Genomic DNA, 15,306 nt, shown 5'->3' with positions numbered 1-15,306 from the left:
GTGGAGCAATTTAATTCAACGGACACCCATTAACCCCTCTGAAGGCCGATTGCCAGTCCGAAGGTGGGAGGAAATAATATATATATTTTTGCTGAGATTCTCCATTTTGAACAATTAGCTGAAAAAAGCATTTGATGGCCTTCTCTGAATTACATATTCAAAAAATGTAAGCAATTCACCTCGACCGACAGCCCCATTTCATCACTTTTATGATGAATATATTCTCCACTCTTCTCCCTTCTTTTACTCCAATACTTTCTCCCAAAATTCTTCAATCTTTCTCCAAAACCCTCACTAACAATGCAAGCCCTTCCTCACCCCTCTCCCCTTTATTCCTGAAAAAATTTCCCCTCGATTGACAACTCACTGACAATTAAAATGATATGCAAATGCTGTCGTTGACAGATCCAGAATCTTGGGAATTTCCATCACAACAACAACAAAAAAGTCTGTTTGGTTTTAAATAGTCAGTAAGCATCTTCCAACAAAGAAACGTTGCTGAATGCAAAGTCAACAATTAAATTATGCTGGGATACCAATCTGAATAGACATATCATGATGATGCAGCCACGTCTGCAAACAGGTGCAAAGCAGACATTATCTGGCTCTGGAGCAATTGCAATAGCAACAATAATATAAACATATTGAATAATCTTAAACACTTAATGTTATATCTGCACCAAAATATATCCCTTACAATTACAAAGCGAGTTTAAATATCAAATGAACAATGACAAAATCAGGTCATTTGGCCATACCTGAATGGAAATACACTCAAAAACAGGAAGGAGAAAGGAAATGCAGAGTGCAGGGTATAATTTCGCATTTGGTGTGGTGTCAGCACAGTCGGTACAAAACTCTGCCAAACGAGTTGATGCCAGGAATGTAAGTATGATAATGTAATCTCCAAACAAACTGAGGTGACAAATGCATTTCAGAATTCAGGATGTTTAAAGGGAGTTGGTTACAGTGAACAGGGATACAAGAGGGAACACAAGAAGATAACAGACATTGAATAATCTATGAGTGTTGTAGGAGATATGTGCGGAGATACCGATCCAGCTGGGACTGTCTGCATTGGATGCGAGAAAGGGACGGAGCTCGTACAAGGTGGGCGCACTTGAACAAAGCTATACAAACTCCGTGGAATGCAGCAACAAAGTTCCCCATGTATATGAATGCTCTATAGAAAAATGAACGGAAAATATTGCGAGTTTTTGTAAAATGGAATTACATGCAGGATATAAATTATGTACAGCGTTAACATAGCGTTCAAGTACGCCAGAGGATATTCCTTCTGGATTCTGTGCATGATTGACAACGTTCAAAACCAAGGTTCTAACCCCCAAATGGCACACGCAGTGAGGATGCCAAACCCGAATGGTTGTGTGCCACGTACTTCGGTACTCGTGCTGCACGGCAACCACCCCTCTCCCCCCAACCCCAGCAGAGCGGGAGGTGTGTGCTAGGCTTAACGTGCGTACTCTTATCCAGATGTGCAGCACTTGACCCTTTTGCTGCTGCTGTGTAAAGGTTTTGATGCTACAAACCAAGCGAGTTGGTTGTACAAGAGCGAAGCATCAGGAGGTGAGCAATGGTGTAAACTCTGCAGGCGTAGGAACATTTTCAAGGCAACTGCCCCTCATTTTCCTCTGACCAAAGTGAACTCTCCGGAAGTTTGATATCATTTTAAAAAGGGAATGGAGTGTCACTTTTTAAACATAAGCAAGCTATTTATATTTATATATTTATATATATATATAACACATACAAAAATATTGTTAAACGTTAAACTTGTTCTTGGTTTTATGATTATATCCATACTGTTTAACATTTCCTGACAAAGTCTGTGCAGCATTTGTTTCTGGTTAAAAACCCATTGGAAATATACCATTGCACTCATTACTCATGTGTTGTCCTCTTGAAGATAAAATATATCTTTATGAACTGACTGAGATGGCTATTCTCGTTTCCTCCGGGTGCTGTTTATCATTAATTACTGTGTTGTTTTTTTTTTGTCCCTTGCTGTGGCCATTTTAGTGCAGGGTTAACCTTTTCTGTAAAGCCTGTTAGGCCCAATATGTGAGATCGAGTTCTGTCGACCTCAGCCCTACAAATGCGATCATAGAATGAAAAGCTCAGCAAGCTCTTATAAAGATAAAGCTGTGAACCCAATAATTCAACAAATTTTCATCTCCATGTCATGTCTGTGGCATGACAAACAGAGCATTAAATGTTGTGGACGCACGGAATACCTGCTGAACATTTGTGTCCCAGAATACTGCGATAGAACCCTTAGGTCGGTGCCATGTTAAAAACAAGCTTCACAAAGTAGTAAATGTATTGAAACTTGATTGTCATTGTTGTAAAAGCCACTGATGTTACCTGCGTGGGCATACTTAGAAAGGTGGAAACTTAGACAGTGAGAGGGAGGAAAAGGGGAAAGTAAGAAAAGAGAAAAACCACGTCATCTCACAGCCTCGTCCAAATTCTACCTCAAAATGTTGGAGTTGTGGAGAGGCAAGGCTAAGTTTCCACTTATCAGCATGCCACTCATTCAATACGAACATCGCAGTTTCAAAATCTTTGCCGCCTGTATGGTGTTAAGCAAGTTTGGTCCCATTGTCAAAATGACCAGCAGGTCTTTGCTGCTCACTTATGTTAGGAATGGTTTAGGCCCGAGAAATCCCCACTCTCTTCCATAGCCTTGTAGAGGCTAGCCAGGCTGAGGCCAGTGTTCTCGCCTGTAAGGCCAATAGGTGCTTGGTACGTCCTCATCTTCACAATGCAGACTTCTTGCTCAAGGATGGGCCGCCCTTCAAGAGCTGAACTGAGGAGAACTGCCGCTGAAGGTGTTTCTGATCCCAATTCTGACGCTGAGTCGAGCATGCTTCCTGAGCCTCCAAAACAGTCCGATCGATATACGGAGCCACCTCGAGTGCCACGGAATCCCTGCTCAGCCCCCTGCAATGGGGAGCCACCTGATGCTGAGCTTCTAGTTGCACCGCCTTCTGGAGCACCACTCTGACCATCCTCAGCACTAAAGATAAGATTGCGGTGTTCAAGAGAAATTACTTTGTACGTTTCTCGATAGGTGGTGGTTGTCGTTGTAGTTGTTGTGGCAGCAGCAGTTGAGCCCTCATTTGAGCTGTTTTCTTGTTCTCTAATGGAGGCTGCTTGTGGTATGCCAGTTGACCCTGCAGTGTGCCGTGTTCTGCCTGCCTTGTCTTGAGTGGAATGTGCTTGTGACTGTGTCGATGGAGGAGGTGTCGATGTTCCAGTGCAAGAGCCATGAACACCAGTCTCTGCTGCCAGTCTACCAGGAATCTGGCCCATGATATGATATTGTGGATGTACAGTCTCAGTGTCCAGAAGGTGCTCAGTAGAGCGGGTTGGTGCCTGGCCCGTGATCTGATATGGACTCTTGCGCAACCCTGACCCAAAGTTCTGTTCATGTACTGGATCTGGAGTCCGCGTGGGGAACTGGCCCATTATGGGGTATCCATGGGGCTGTTCGGCACCCAGATAGTCTGCCATACGGTTGGGAATCTGCCCGGTAATATGAAAAGGTGCTGAGCCTGCAGACTGATCTGGGAAGCCTTCACCCACTATTGCCTGTGATTGTTGCTCTTCCATATGTGACATAAGAGGGTCATTCATGCGACTTGGGATCTGTCCAGTGATCTGGAAGGGAATTGTTTGCGGCAAGGAAATAGATTCTGGCACAACATACGTTGCAGAATACTGGTTAGGTAATGAGTGGGGCACCTGCCCGATATCCACACTCTCTCCTTCGGGCCGTTCAAAGCCATACTGCAGCACATCAACTTGAACGAAGCTGGAGGCAGTCGCAGAACCCCGAGATGCCTTTGGCTGATGTATATCGATGTCAATCGTGGCCTCTGTAGGCAGTCCAGTGTCTTGTCGTACTTCTGCTGAATCGCCATCTGCCACATAGAACGCCAACAAGCCAACAGGGAATTAACATTGCTTATAGTGTCGAACTGTGAGATATTTCTGTCTTTGATTTAAACTGAAAGTTAAAATGAATATTATTAACTTTGATCTTAAGAACGAAGTCGTTAGGTGCAAACCACAACAATGACAGATATATGACCCGTTAAAATGATTACAACACAGTGGGTTATGGCTAAATAGATTTTTTTTCAAAGTCATGAGATGGGCAAATTGCTTTTTTCACCAAAAAGGCCATATATTATTATTTCTTACCTGCGGATAGGGTGCAGGGATACATGAATGGAGAAATCCAGTATTGAGAAAAGGATAATAATGAGGGATGAAACGAGAAAGGAAGAGGGCAAAAGAGTGTGAGATGAGTGGAAGGAGATGGGAGTTAGAGGAGGGAACGTGATTGTATGTAGCATATAGGTATGGGAAGCGGAGAGGAAGTAATGCCGGGTTGTATATTCTGTCATTTGGTGTGAGTAATAAATATATGGTGTATCATCAAAACTAAAATGTGTATCGTGGTGAAATTCACCGACCAGTGTTTGTGTGTGTTTTGTTTGTTGGGCTAATCCTCCGACAGTTCTGGGCTGATTTGATCCAGACTTGTTACATAGGATCAGCATGACCACAAATAGGGGTGTTTTTATCTTTGCCGGTGGTCTTTGGGGGTAAGGAGGGGGGAGTGGAAGGGGGGGATGCAAATTCTCTATGTAAATGTGTATCATGTAGCGCCACCTCCAGGTGGGGGAGCATATTACAAGTCTCCAGCATTTACAGTCCAGTATTCCTGTCGCCACGTTTTCCATAGCTGTGAGGTGTTTTGAATTATAAACAAGTGGTATGTTTTGGCTTCATGCACCTAACCCAGGTTATTTTTTTTTTGCCTATGCACCGCCCAAATAAGCATATGCATCAGAACAATGTGTTGCATGCTTGGAACAAGATCTCCTGTAGGGCGGGTACTCTGCTCGGAAAAAAACAAATTCAAAAAGGAATTATCGGGGTGTGAAGAATAAAAGCCAGATTATGATTTCATCTCTCAACTAGAATTCCTAGAACATGTTACCCAAATAGTGTTCAGGTATATACTTCAAATAGAATAAAATAATGATTTTAAAGATGGTTTCAAAAGAAAAAGGTTTCGCGTTATTGAAGCAGTCTTATGAACACCATTTTAGTCAACATGTCCAAGTACTGTACTGCAAAACGAAAGGGAATTGAAAGTGCCAAGAAGGTGATTTGTGTTCTAGTGTTGAAGTATATAATTCAACTGAAATAAAATAAAGATTGTAAAGGTCATATAAAAAATTAATTCCATAAGTTTACCGCAATTGACACAGTGGCTATTACAACACCTTTTAAAAGAAGCCTTTTCACACACACACAAAAAAGGGAAAACACGTTAGATTAGTTTTTGTACCTGTTGTTTGTATCCCTTATGACATCGTTAAAAACAGCAAGTTTCATGTTCGGAACGATTTTAAATTTTGTCTGACTGCCAGACAGGATATTATATCACTAAAGATATTATATCGTTCCTCTCTGCACACGTGCGATCGGGACAAATTCAGAGACAAAGTACTGTGAAACGGCAGGTTTGTTTTATGATTCATGTTCTGATTTGTGTTCAAAATATAACATTCAATTTAAATCAAGTTGATCCTCGATCATAAACTGACGCTTATGGACAGATGGACAGACATGAACCAATTGCTTAACCACACTTTTCGTTTTGTGTGTGCGGGGTAAAAATGCTTCACAAAACTGTACTGCACTGCACGTGGTGTCAACTATCAATCAATTGCTGTATCTTGCATCATTTGGTAAACCTGTAATTTTATATTTCAGGGCTCAAAGAGTAAACTTGAATTGACAATATTATCACCTGTGAATGTGATTGTCAGAGTAGAGTCAAATACATATGATGTATAATGGCTATCTTGTGAAGAACGCTTACAATTTGACTCTGGGAATTTTAACATTGCCTCCATTCATAGTGATTGTACAATAAAGGCAAATTTAAAGTTATAAAGAACATGGAAACATTCTTCCACATGGACATCTGGGCTGGCAGAGTAGCCTCGACGTATGTGCACTTGCCTATCAGGTGTATCGCCTGAGTTTGAATCTCAACCGTGCTATGAAGCGTCATCCTGGTATTTTGCATTCAGGGCGAGGCATCAATGTGTGTGCTGTCCTTTGGATGGACATTAAACTTGGCATCCCCTCTGTTGTCATTAGTTGGTGGATATTAAAGATGTCACCATCTCTATCATGAAGAGTAGGCATGTTATCGCCTGCACACTGACAAATTTCAAATTCCTGAACAAATTTCACAGTGCTGACCTATCCGGTATTGTAACCCTCACCAAATAAACTGCTTCAACAGAACCAACGTTGTGTGTGTGTGTGTGTGTGTGTGTGTGTGTGTGTGTGTGTGTGTGTGTGTGTGTGTGTGTGTGTGTGTGTGTGTGTGAGTGTGTGTGTGTGTGTGTGTGTGTACATGCTGTATATATATAAATAAAAAATGACCGTTTTTACAGCCATTTTTCCCTGCTGTGCAGGGGTTTGGCTTTTTCTTGAGGCAATGTTTTATGGCCGGATGCCCTTCCTGACGCTAACCCTGGTCGCCTCTTACGACACACAGGGATATGGTACACCTATTCTAACCGGGGCATACACCGGGACCAGTACACTGGAACTCATTTCGCCGACCTCGGAAGGATGACAGGCTGAGTCAACCCCCTCCTCTTCTTCTTCTTCTTTCGGCTGCTCCCGTTCGGGGTCGCCACAGCGGATCATCCGTATGATCGGCATAGTGATTTGGCACATGTTTTACGCCGGATGCCCTTCCTGACGCAACCCTGGTCGCCTCTTACGACACAGGGATATGGTATACCTATTTTAACCAGGGTATTCACCGGCCCAGCATACTGGTACTCATTTCGCCGACTTCGGAAGGATGACAGGCTGAGTCAACCCCCTGGTGTATTAATTCAGTGGCCCAACGGGGCTTGAACTCAGGACCTTTTGGATCCCAAGCCGCTGCCCTAACCACTATGCCAACACCAGGCTTACATACATATATATATATATATATATATATATATATATATATATATATATATATATATATATATATATATACACACACACACACACACACACACACACACACACACACACACACACACACACACACACACACACACACACACACACACACACACACACACACACACACACACACACACACACACACATACACAGACACACACAACATAGCCTCTCATAAACTTATGCCTTTGTGAGACAAAGGTGAAAAGTGATCAGACTATAATGACAAATTGCATGAGCATCACACAACCATTTCTTGCTTGCTCTTTGCCTATCTTTATATGATTTCACCAACGTCTCACATCAGCACACCACCCACCATCAGCTTTCATGTGACAGTAAACCACATTGGTTGAGACAGGTTCAGCTTCAAGGGATTTGTTAACTGCCCCTTATTTTCATTGCTCGCTGACAATTTGAATCACAGCCTTGCTGATGTCCTTGGTCAGAATTTATCAAAACAATAAAAAGTGGCCAAATCAAAATTATTATTTCTGTTGTGTTTTAACTGAACATGCTGTGAGCAGTAGCAAGGTGCTGTACTCAGTGTGAAAGTGTGTCCCACAACCCTTATATATACCAGATAAAACTTGACTTGATCTTTGATTTAAATTCCAACATGTTTAGACAGAGCTTTATCACATTACAGTCACAAATCTGTGCATGCTGAGTATCTGCTTGTGAGCTTGTCAACCATATAATTGCCCAATAACAACTTTTTTTTTACCATCGATACACAAGGCAGTGGAGAAAGGGAATGGATTTCATCAACGAAAAGCTGATAAAATAGTGGGTTTAATCACTGTGGGAAACAAGGTGTTGCTGACATTTTGTGTCTTCATAATTTGGCAAAATAAACAGATAAAGGGCGAATGCTCAAAACGTCAGCCCCACCTCTTTTTCCATGGTGATAGTAAATGCAAAGTAAACACTTTTCTAATCCCCATTCCTCTCCCCATCTCCTCAATGAAATTAACTTGTTCGCTTCATGGATTTAATAGTCCCCTATAAGATTCACTGGAGGGATTATAGGTTTGCTCTCCGTCTGTCCATCCATCCGTCCCACCTGTGGTTTTATTATGACAAGTTCGAGTTTCAGGTCATCTCGTCAATTTTTCACAGTTATGCCCTTTTTAAACTGAGAAAATGTCACATATTATACATGGGTCAGTGTTCAGCTGCCCCGACTCCACCTCACTGCTTTCCACCCATTGGCTGGACATCTGACCTAACTCCACCCAAATAAAATCATGCACCACCATTGCATGAAGCAGCACAGATTGGCAGGCCTCAGACCATAGGCCTGGGTATTAGTCCATGGCCCAGTGCAATTGGCATGATCCCAGGTATAGTACCACAATGTATTATTGATGCATATAAGCCATATGCATGTTTTTGCTTCATGTATGTACATGGTGTTCTATTATATGAAATAGGCAAAGCCGAGAAACGAATGAAACATGGTGGGTTGGAGAGGTTCTTCTTCTTCTTCATTTTGGTTCTGGTATCGGCTCGAGCATGCATTAAAGAAACTAATTTTTATCTTCGGTTTGTTATCATAGTTGTCTTTATTGGTTTCTCATCTTCAAAATATATCAGTAAATGAAAATTTCTTCTCCTTTCATTTTGCCGAATAGACCCAAACATGTTGGTTATGGGGTTTCTTCCTCTTAATTTTGGTTCCGGTATCGGCTCGAGCGTGCATTAAACGTGAACCAATATTTATCTCTCGAACATTCATTGGTACCGGTCGGGGACGTGTATTGCAAAGTAACTCTCGATCTTGTTTAATCTGGTGTTGGTGTAGCGCAGGCATAATGGGCCAAATGGCGTCCTCCTGCATCAAATTTCAGAGTTATTCCTTCTTAGAGATATGAATATTTTCTTCAATTAATACCTGCCTGATTCAATGGCAAACTGAATCATCAACTGGAAACTGTCTATCATCGAGGTTTGGATCATTCAATCATAGAACCTCTCTGAACCGAATAGTGGGTCCACAATATTAATGAGAGAGAGAGGGAGAGAGAGAGAGTGAGAGTGAGAGTGAGAGTGAGAGTGAGAGTGAGAGTGAGAGTGAGAGTGAGAGTGAGAGTGAGAGTGAGAGTGAGAGTGAGAGTGAGAGTGAGAGTGAGAGTGAGAGAGAGAGAGAGAGAGAGAGAGAGAGAGAGAGAGAGAGAGAGAGAGAGAGAGAGAGAGAAAGAGAGAGAGAGAGAGAGAGAGAGAGAGAGAGAGAGAGAGAGAGAGAGAGAATGAAATAATATATAAAGTAATACAGTAAATAAAAGAAATAGTTGATGGAGAGTAAGATGCAGTGCTTGCGTTTCATGATGGCACATCAAGCATGGACTATAAAAAACTTAAAAATACGAATGAAGAAAGTGAAACAGAAATGAACCTTCATTGTTGCGAAGCATGTAGTATTGGCTCACATAGTTGTTCATGTCGTCCACTGCACCTGCAGCATATAAAACCAAAGGTGGATGCAATCGTACCTCAACATAAGAAGCAAGTAAGTGTCCATTGCTAGTTGATTTTGAACAAATTAAGGACAAACTTGCCAAATGGATTTTTTAAACATAAGATGGGAAAATCCAACACAGCAAACTCATAGATTTTTTAGCAAATATACACTTTTGAAAGTGTTACGTGAATCTTTAGAAAGAGTTGGCATATGTAAGCCCAAGAGAATAACCAACCGATGCAATAGTTAAGTATACTAAGTATAACTCGCACAGCCATTTGTTCAATAAATATATTAATTATGAATATTTTGAGTGAATACACTTTACCTGTTTCCATTCTCCTCCTTGGCCAACAAGCTGAAAATGTCTGAAGAACTTATTAACTTTTCTTTAACCTGAGCACATTGTTGCGTTAGTAATGAAGTTAAAGATGAGTAGTGGGACAGTGTAATGTAAAGCTAGTGCACTCACGTTTAAGCTGTTGAGCTTTGGTTTGAATCTCAACTCAACTATAAATTGTCACCCTGGTGTTTCACATGCAGGGCGAGGCATCAATGAGTGCCCCATCCATCAGATGGATATGAAGCTGGGTGGCCCATCTGCTTGCACTAGTTTGTGGACGTTAAAGATCCCATAGTGTTTTTTGTGAAAAGTAAGCGAGTTATTGCCACACCCCGAACAAATTTCAAATTCCTGTCACCTTCATTGGAATTTCAGGTTTGGCAAGCCCAAACCTGAAAATTTAAAGTGGAGTGATAAATGTCAACCAATGGTTGGAGGAATGCTATAGCATCATCATCATCATCATCATCATCATCATCATCATCATCATCATCATCCATGCTCTATACCAGCGGTTCCCAAACTGCGGGTCATGACCCCCAAATGGGTCATGAGCCTTTTTTTCTGGGGGTCATGGAGGGTCCAAGAATTTGAGAAAAAATTTTTATGATTACTCTCTTGGTAATCAAATCAAAGGCCCGAAACAGGTTGGATGCTGAAGCAGACATGCGATGTGCCTTGAGCCACACAGACCTGCGTATTGATTTGCTTGTATCAAAAAAGCAAATACATCCTTCTCATTAAAATACATGATTAAATGAATCCTTGTTAATTAACATTAATAAACATTTTTTGTTGTTGTTATTGCTCTCTCTGCTGTGATTAAACTTTAAAATGTATCTGCACCATTGGAAATTAGTATTTTTTTCGGAAGGCTTATAAAGGTGGGGGTCATGGTAGGTTTTTGGTACTAATGAAAGGGGTCACGTACTGGAAAAGTTTGGGAACCGCTGCTCTATACAGAACATCAGTTCTGCTGAACCAGCTTCCTGGCTAGAGGTTACAATCCTGGACGGGTCACCACTCGAACGCAAGATGTACTTGACTGAGTGTGCAGGAATTTGGAACTTGGCCAGGGTGTTGGTGATAGCTTGCCCACTCTATGTGAAGCACACTGTGGGATCTTTAACATCCATCAACTCATGCTGGTATATAGGATGTCTAGCTTAATGTCCATCTGAAGAGTGGCACACACATTGATACCTCACCTGCGGAAGACTAAGATCACAGTTTACAGCTGGGCCAAGATTAAAACTAAGACTAGACAGCTCAGAGCTGAGTCTGCATACCTCCAGGTTATCCAGGGCCGAACTTTGGACATGCAGGGTCCTGGCAAAAGTTACTAGCCCAGGACCCGATTTTTTTTTTTTTTTACCCATTTCCAATTCCAATCGAAACAAAAACCAACGACAAAATAAGTATATTCAGTATCCTGCCAGCTCAAGAATATTGTATGCAGAAAGGTTTTGCATTTAGGAAGCAAATGGAATATTTTGAGGGCAAAGGGAGTGTTTCCAGATCAAAGGGAATGATGGCCGCAGACTAAACAGAGAGCAGGAAGTGCAGAAGAATTGAAGATAAATTCAGGATTTTTTTTAGCATAGAGGAAGGCAGAAAGGCTAAAAGTGAGTTCGCTACGACTAATAACACGATTGGCAAGTGCAAGTAGGAAAAAAAATAATTACAGGAAGGGAAAGTTAAAAATACTCCATACCAATGCCAGGAGTTTTAAAAATAACATGGAAGAGCTTGAAGCTATCCTGGATAGTGAGGAGTATCACAAAGTTGTAGTCAGCGACACATGGTTTAATGAGGACAGTAATTGGAAGACAGGATTAGAAGGCAACAAGATGTATAGCTGTAATAGGAAAGAGACAATAGGAGGGGGTGTAGCATTCTGGATAAAACAAAATTTATTCAGAGAACATCAAGGAGAGAATTTATGTTGAGGATTCTGTGTGGATGGAGATGAGAGATGGTGAGAATAGTAAGCTACTCATAGGTTGCTTTTATCGGGCTGCTGGTGTGAGGGAACAGTGGGGTAGAAGGATTATTTAAGAATTTAAATTAGAAAAGCAAGTGGTAAGGGAAGAGGATTGATTATGGGGGATCTCAATTTGCCAGGGATAGATTTGGTCCTGAAAGAGGGAAATTGCACAGCAGATGAGGAATTTCTAGATGAAGTCCAGGATTGTGTATCAACTCAGTTTATGGAGAAACACAAGGAGTGCAGTGTTCAGAATCAGCATCAGAAATGGGAAACCTTCAAGGAACAAAGATGCAGCATAAATATATTCGAGTGAAGTGAAAAACTATAGGCAGAAACCGAATGGATGCAATAAAAGTACTATTAAGGATAAGAAGAAATCTCTTTACGTATAAGACAATATGACTGGAGGGGTGACAGGATGGCCAAGAAGTACGTATACTCGGCTCCATTCTGTCGAGCCTGATTTTGAATCTTGGCTGAGCGAAAAACTATCATCCTGGTGTTTCACAGGCAGGATGATTAATCAATGTGTGTGCCATCCCTTGGATGGATATTAAATGGATGTTCCATCTGCCAGTAATAGTTGATGGACATGAAAGATCCCACGGTGTCTTTCGCGAATCGTAGGTGAGCTGTCGCCGGCACCCTGGCCAAATTCCTGCACTAACCTACAGAGGGCATTGTTTTAGTGGCACGGCCACTACCTCAGCCAATGATGCTCCCCTGCAGCTAAGTGCAGCATACAAAAGAAGAGGAATAGGATTGGAGTTTGTCTCGGATCAATAAAGGAGTAAACAGATGCTAGTTAAGAAAATAACTGGGCAAGCAAAAGAGAATACGAGAAGGAAAAATGGCGAAGATTATTAAATGCATTATCAAGGCAGTGGGTGAAGACAAATACAGGCCCATTGAGGGATAGCACATGGAGATTGGTTATTGATGAAAGTGAGATGGCAGGCTTATTATAGAGTTATTTTGCTTCAATATTTAGACAAAAAGAGTCAGGAAAAATGCCAGTTATTGAAAGAATCTATTTAGGAGGTGAGGAAGGGCTTTTGGAAGAGTTCCAGATAGGAGTGGAAGAAGTAAAGAAACAGCTTGGAAAACTAAGACGATATAAACACCTGGTATAGATAATATGCATCCAAGTGTATTGAGGGAGGTGGTAGAGTGGATCAGTGAGATGTTTGTCGATATTAATGCATATTATCTGTACCAGGCCTTTATATTCTCTTGGTTTTCCAAGATGTTTCGTAACTTCTTCAACTCCTATTTGGAACTATTGTAAAAGCCCTTCCTCACTGATATTTTTGCTTCTGCATCCATGTTGTCCACCCCATGCATCCTCCCCTACCCCTCTTTCATCCCCACAAATCTCATTTGTCCAAGTCTTCATCTATTGTATCCTTCAACTCTGCTGTTGGTATCCCCCTTCCTCTTTCTACTGTTCATTTTGTTCCGTTGCATCCTGATCTGTTCAGCGTTCTTGCTATAAATCTTCCATGAGCCTTGATGTTGCTTGGCTGCATATATTGCTCATATATATATATATATATATATATATATATATATATATATATATATATATATATATATATATATATATATATATATATATATATATATATATATATATATATATATATACACACTTGGCTGCACACATTCAGGTGCAGCCAAGTGAGCCTTCTGCAAAAAAAACAAAAATCTAAAATGTCTCAGATTCAAATAATTAAATAATTCTGGCTGCCAAACCACGTGGCTGATCATGTTGAAATTTTAAATCCACGTTTCACATGTCGGCTAAATTATAATTGTGAAGTTTCGCATATATAGAAGCAGCGGTTCCACAGTAAACATTAAATAATATTTATCCTTCAATCCAACATGGCTACCAAACCATGTGACCTATCAATTAGAAATTAACAAACTTATATTCACGACTCGTGAGCAATACTGTGAAGTTTCCCCTTGATCTGACTAGCCATTCTGGAGAAGAAGATGTTTGAAGGTTTTAGGGTAAATTCAACATGGCCACCAAACCATGTGACCTATCAATTATAAATGAACAAACTTGTGAAAGGATGTCTTGGGAAAAGTGTATGTGAAATTTTGCCTCAATCTGTCCAGCTGTTCTGGAGAAGATTTTTAAAATTTATTAATTTTCAATCCAAGATGGCTGACGAACCATGCGATCTATGACATCATAAATTTACATTCTGCTTCCAATCATGGAGTGGAACACGTTTGTGAAGTTTCGTGTTTATCGGACAAGGTTCGTTTTTCTATCCAAGATGGCCACCAAACCATGTGACATGTGATGTCATAATTTTTAAGTTATATGCAGGCATGGGGGGTAGATGATAGTCGCCAAGTTTCACTTCGATAGGTTATGTGGTTCCAGAAAAAACATTATATAATATAATTCTTGAATCCAACATGGCTGCCAAACCATGTGGCCTATCAATTAGAAATCAACAAAATTATATTCACGACTCATGTGCAATACGTTTGTGAAGTTTCCCCTTGATCTGACCAGCCGTTCTGGAGAAGAAGATGTTTGAAGGTTTTAGGGTAAATTCAATATGGCCACCAAACCATGTGACCTATCAATTAGAAATTAACAAACTTGCGAAAGGATGTCTTGGGGAAAGTGTGTGTGAAATTTTGCCTCAATCTGTCCAGCCGTTCTGGAGAAGATTTTAAAAATTTATTAATTTTCGATCCAAGATGGCTGACGAACCATGTGACCTACGACATCAAAAATTTACATTCTGCCTTCAATCCTAAAGTGGAATACGTCTGTGAAGTTTCGTGTTAATCGGATAAGGTGTGTTTTTCTATTCAAGATGGCCACCAAACCATGTGACTTTTGATGTCATGATTTTTGCTATGTATGCAAAAATGGTGGAAGATGATAGTTGCAAATTTTCGCTTCGATAGGCTATGCGATTCCAGAGCAAACATTATTTAATATTTTTCTTGAATCCAATATGGCTGCCAAACCATGCAACCTATCAATTAGAAATTAACAAACTTATACTCATGACTCGTGAATAATGCTTATGTGATGTTTCCCCTTGATCTGACCAGCCATTCTGGAGAAGAAGATGTTTGAAGGTTTTAGGATAAATTCAAATGGCCACCAAACAATGTGACCTATCAATAAGAAATTAACAAACTTGAAAAAGGACTTCATGGGAAATGTCTGTGTAAAGTTTCACCTCAATCTGTCCAACCGTTCTGGAGAAGATTTTTTTTTTAAATTCAAAACAAGATGGCTGCCGAACCAAGTCACCTATGATGTCACAATTTTTTTATCTACAGTGAATTTTTGTGAAGATGATGCTCAAGAAATTTCAGATTTTTAATATGCAGCGTTCTACTTGACGAATTTTCACTGGGATACCGCTTCACTGATGA

The 15,306-nt window shown here is 40.7% G+C and overlaps 1 protein-coding gene and 1 long non-coding RNA gene across 5 annotated transcripts in view; one reads left to right on the top strand and one right to left on the bottom strand.

Moving 5' to 3' along the window:
- The first annotated feature begins 1,488 nt into the window (after positions 1-1,488).
- The window catches only part of LOC147015964 (uncharacterized), a 62,149-nt gene continuing 48,331 nt past the window's right edge, over positions 1,489-15,306 (top strand). Inside the window, exon 1 of the long non-coding RNA XR_015049951.1 lies at positions 1,489-1,587. This is a non-coding gene — a long non-coding RNA (uncharacterized LOC147015964). The remainder of the gene's footprint in view (positions 1,588-15,306) is intronic.
- The window catches only part of LOC147015963 (uncharacterized), a 659,412-nt gene continuing 645,684 nt past the window's right edge, over positions 1,579-15,306 (bottom strand). For all 4 annotated transcript variants that reach the window (XM_085848637.1, XM_085848636.1, XM_085848639.1 and 1 more), the window contains 2 exons: positions 9,485-9,544; positions 1,579-3,947 (listed from right to left, as the gene is read on the bottom strand). In XM_085848637.1, the coding sequence (XP_085704763.1) occupies positions 2,662-3,947; positions 9,485-9,544 (1,346 nt within the window). In that variant the 3' untranslated portion in view covers positions 1,579-2,661. The remainder of the gene's footprint in view (positions 3,948-9,484; positions 9,545-15,306) is intronic.

This window comes from Eptatretus burgeri, chromosome 12, assembly GCF_056783735.1.
Source record: "Eptatretus burgeri isolate ZD-2024b chromosome 12, Ebu_testis_v1, whole genome shotgun sequence".
Taxonomy (NCBI): domain Eukaryota; kingdom Metazoa; phylum Chordata; class Myxini; order Myxiniformes; family Myxinidae; genus Eptatretus; species Eptatretus burgeri.
This window is presented reverse-complemented; position numbering and strand designations above follow the sequence as displayed.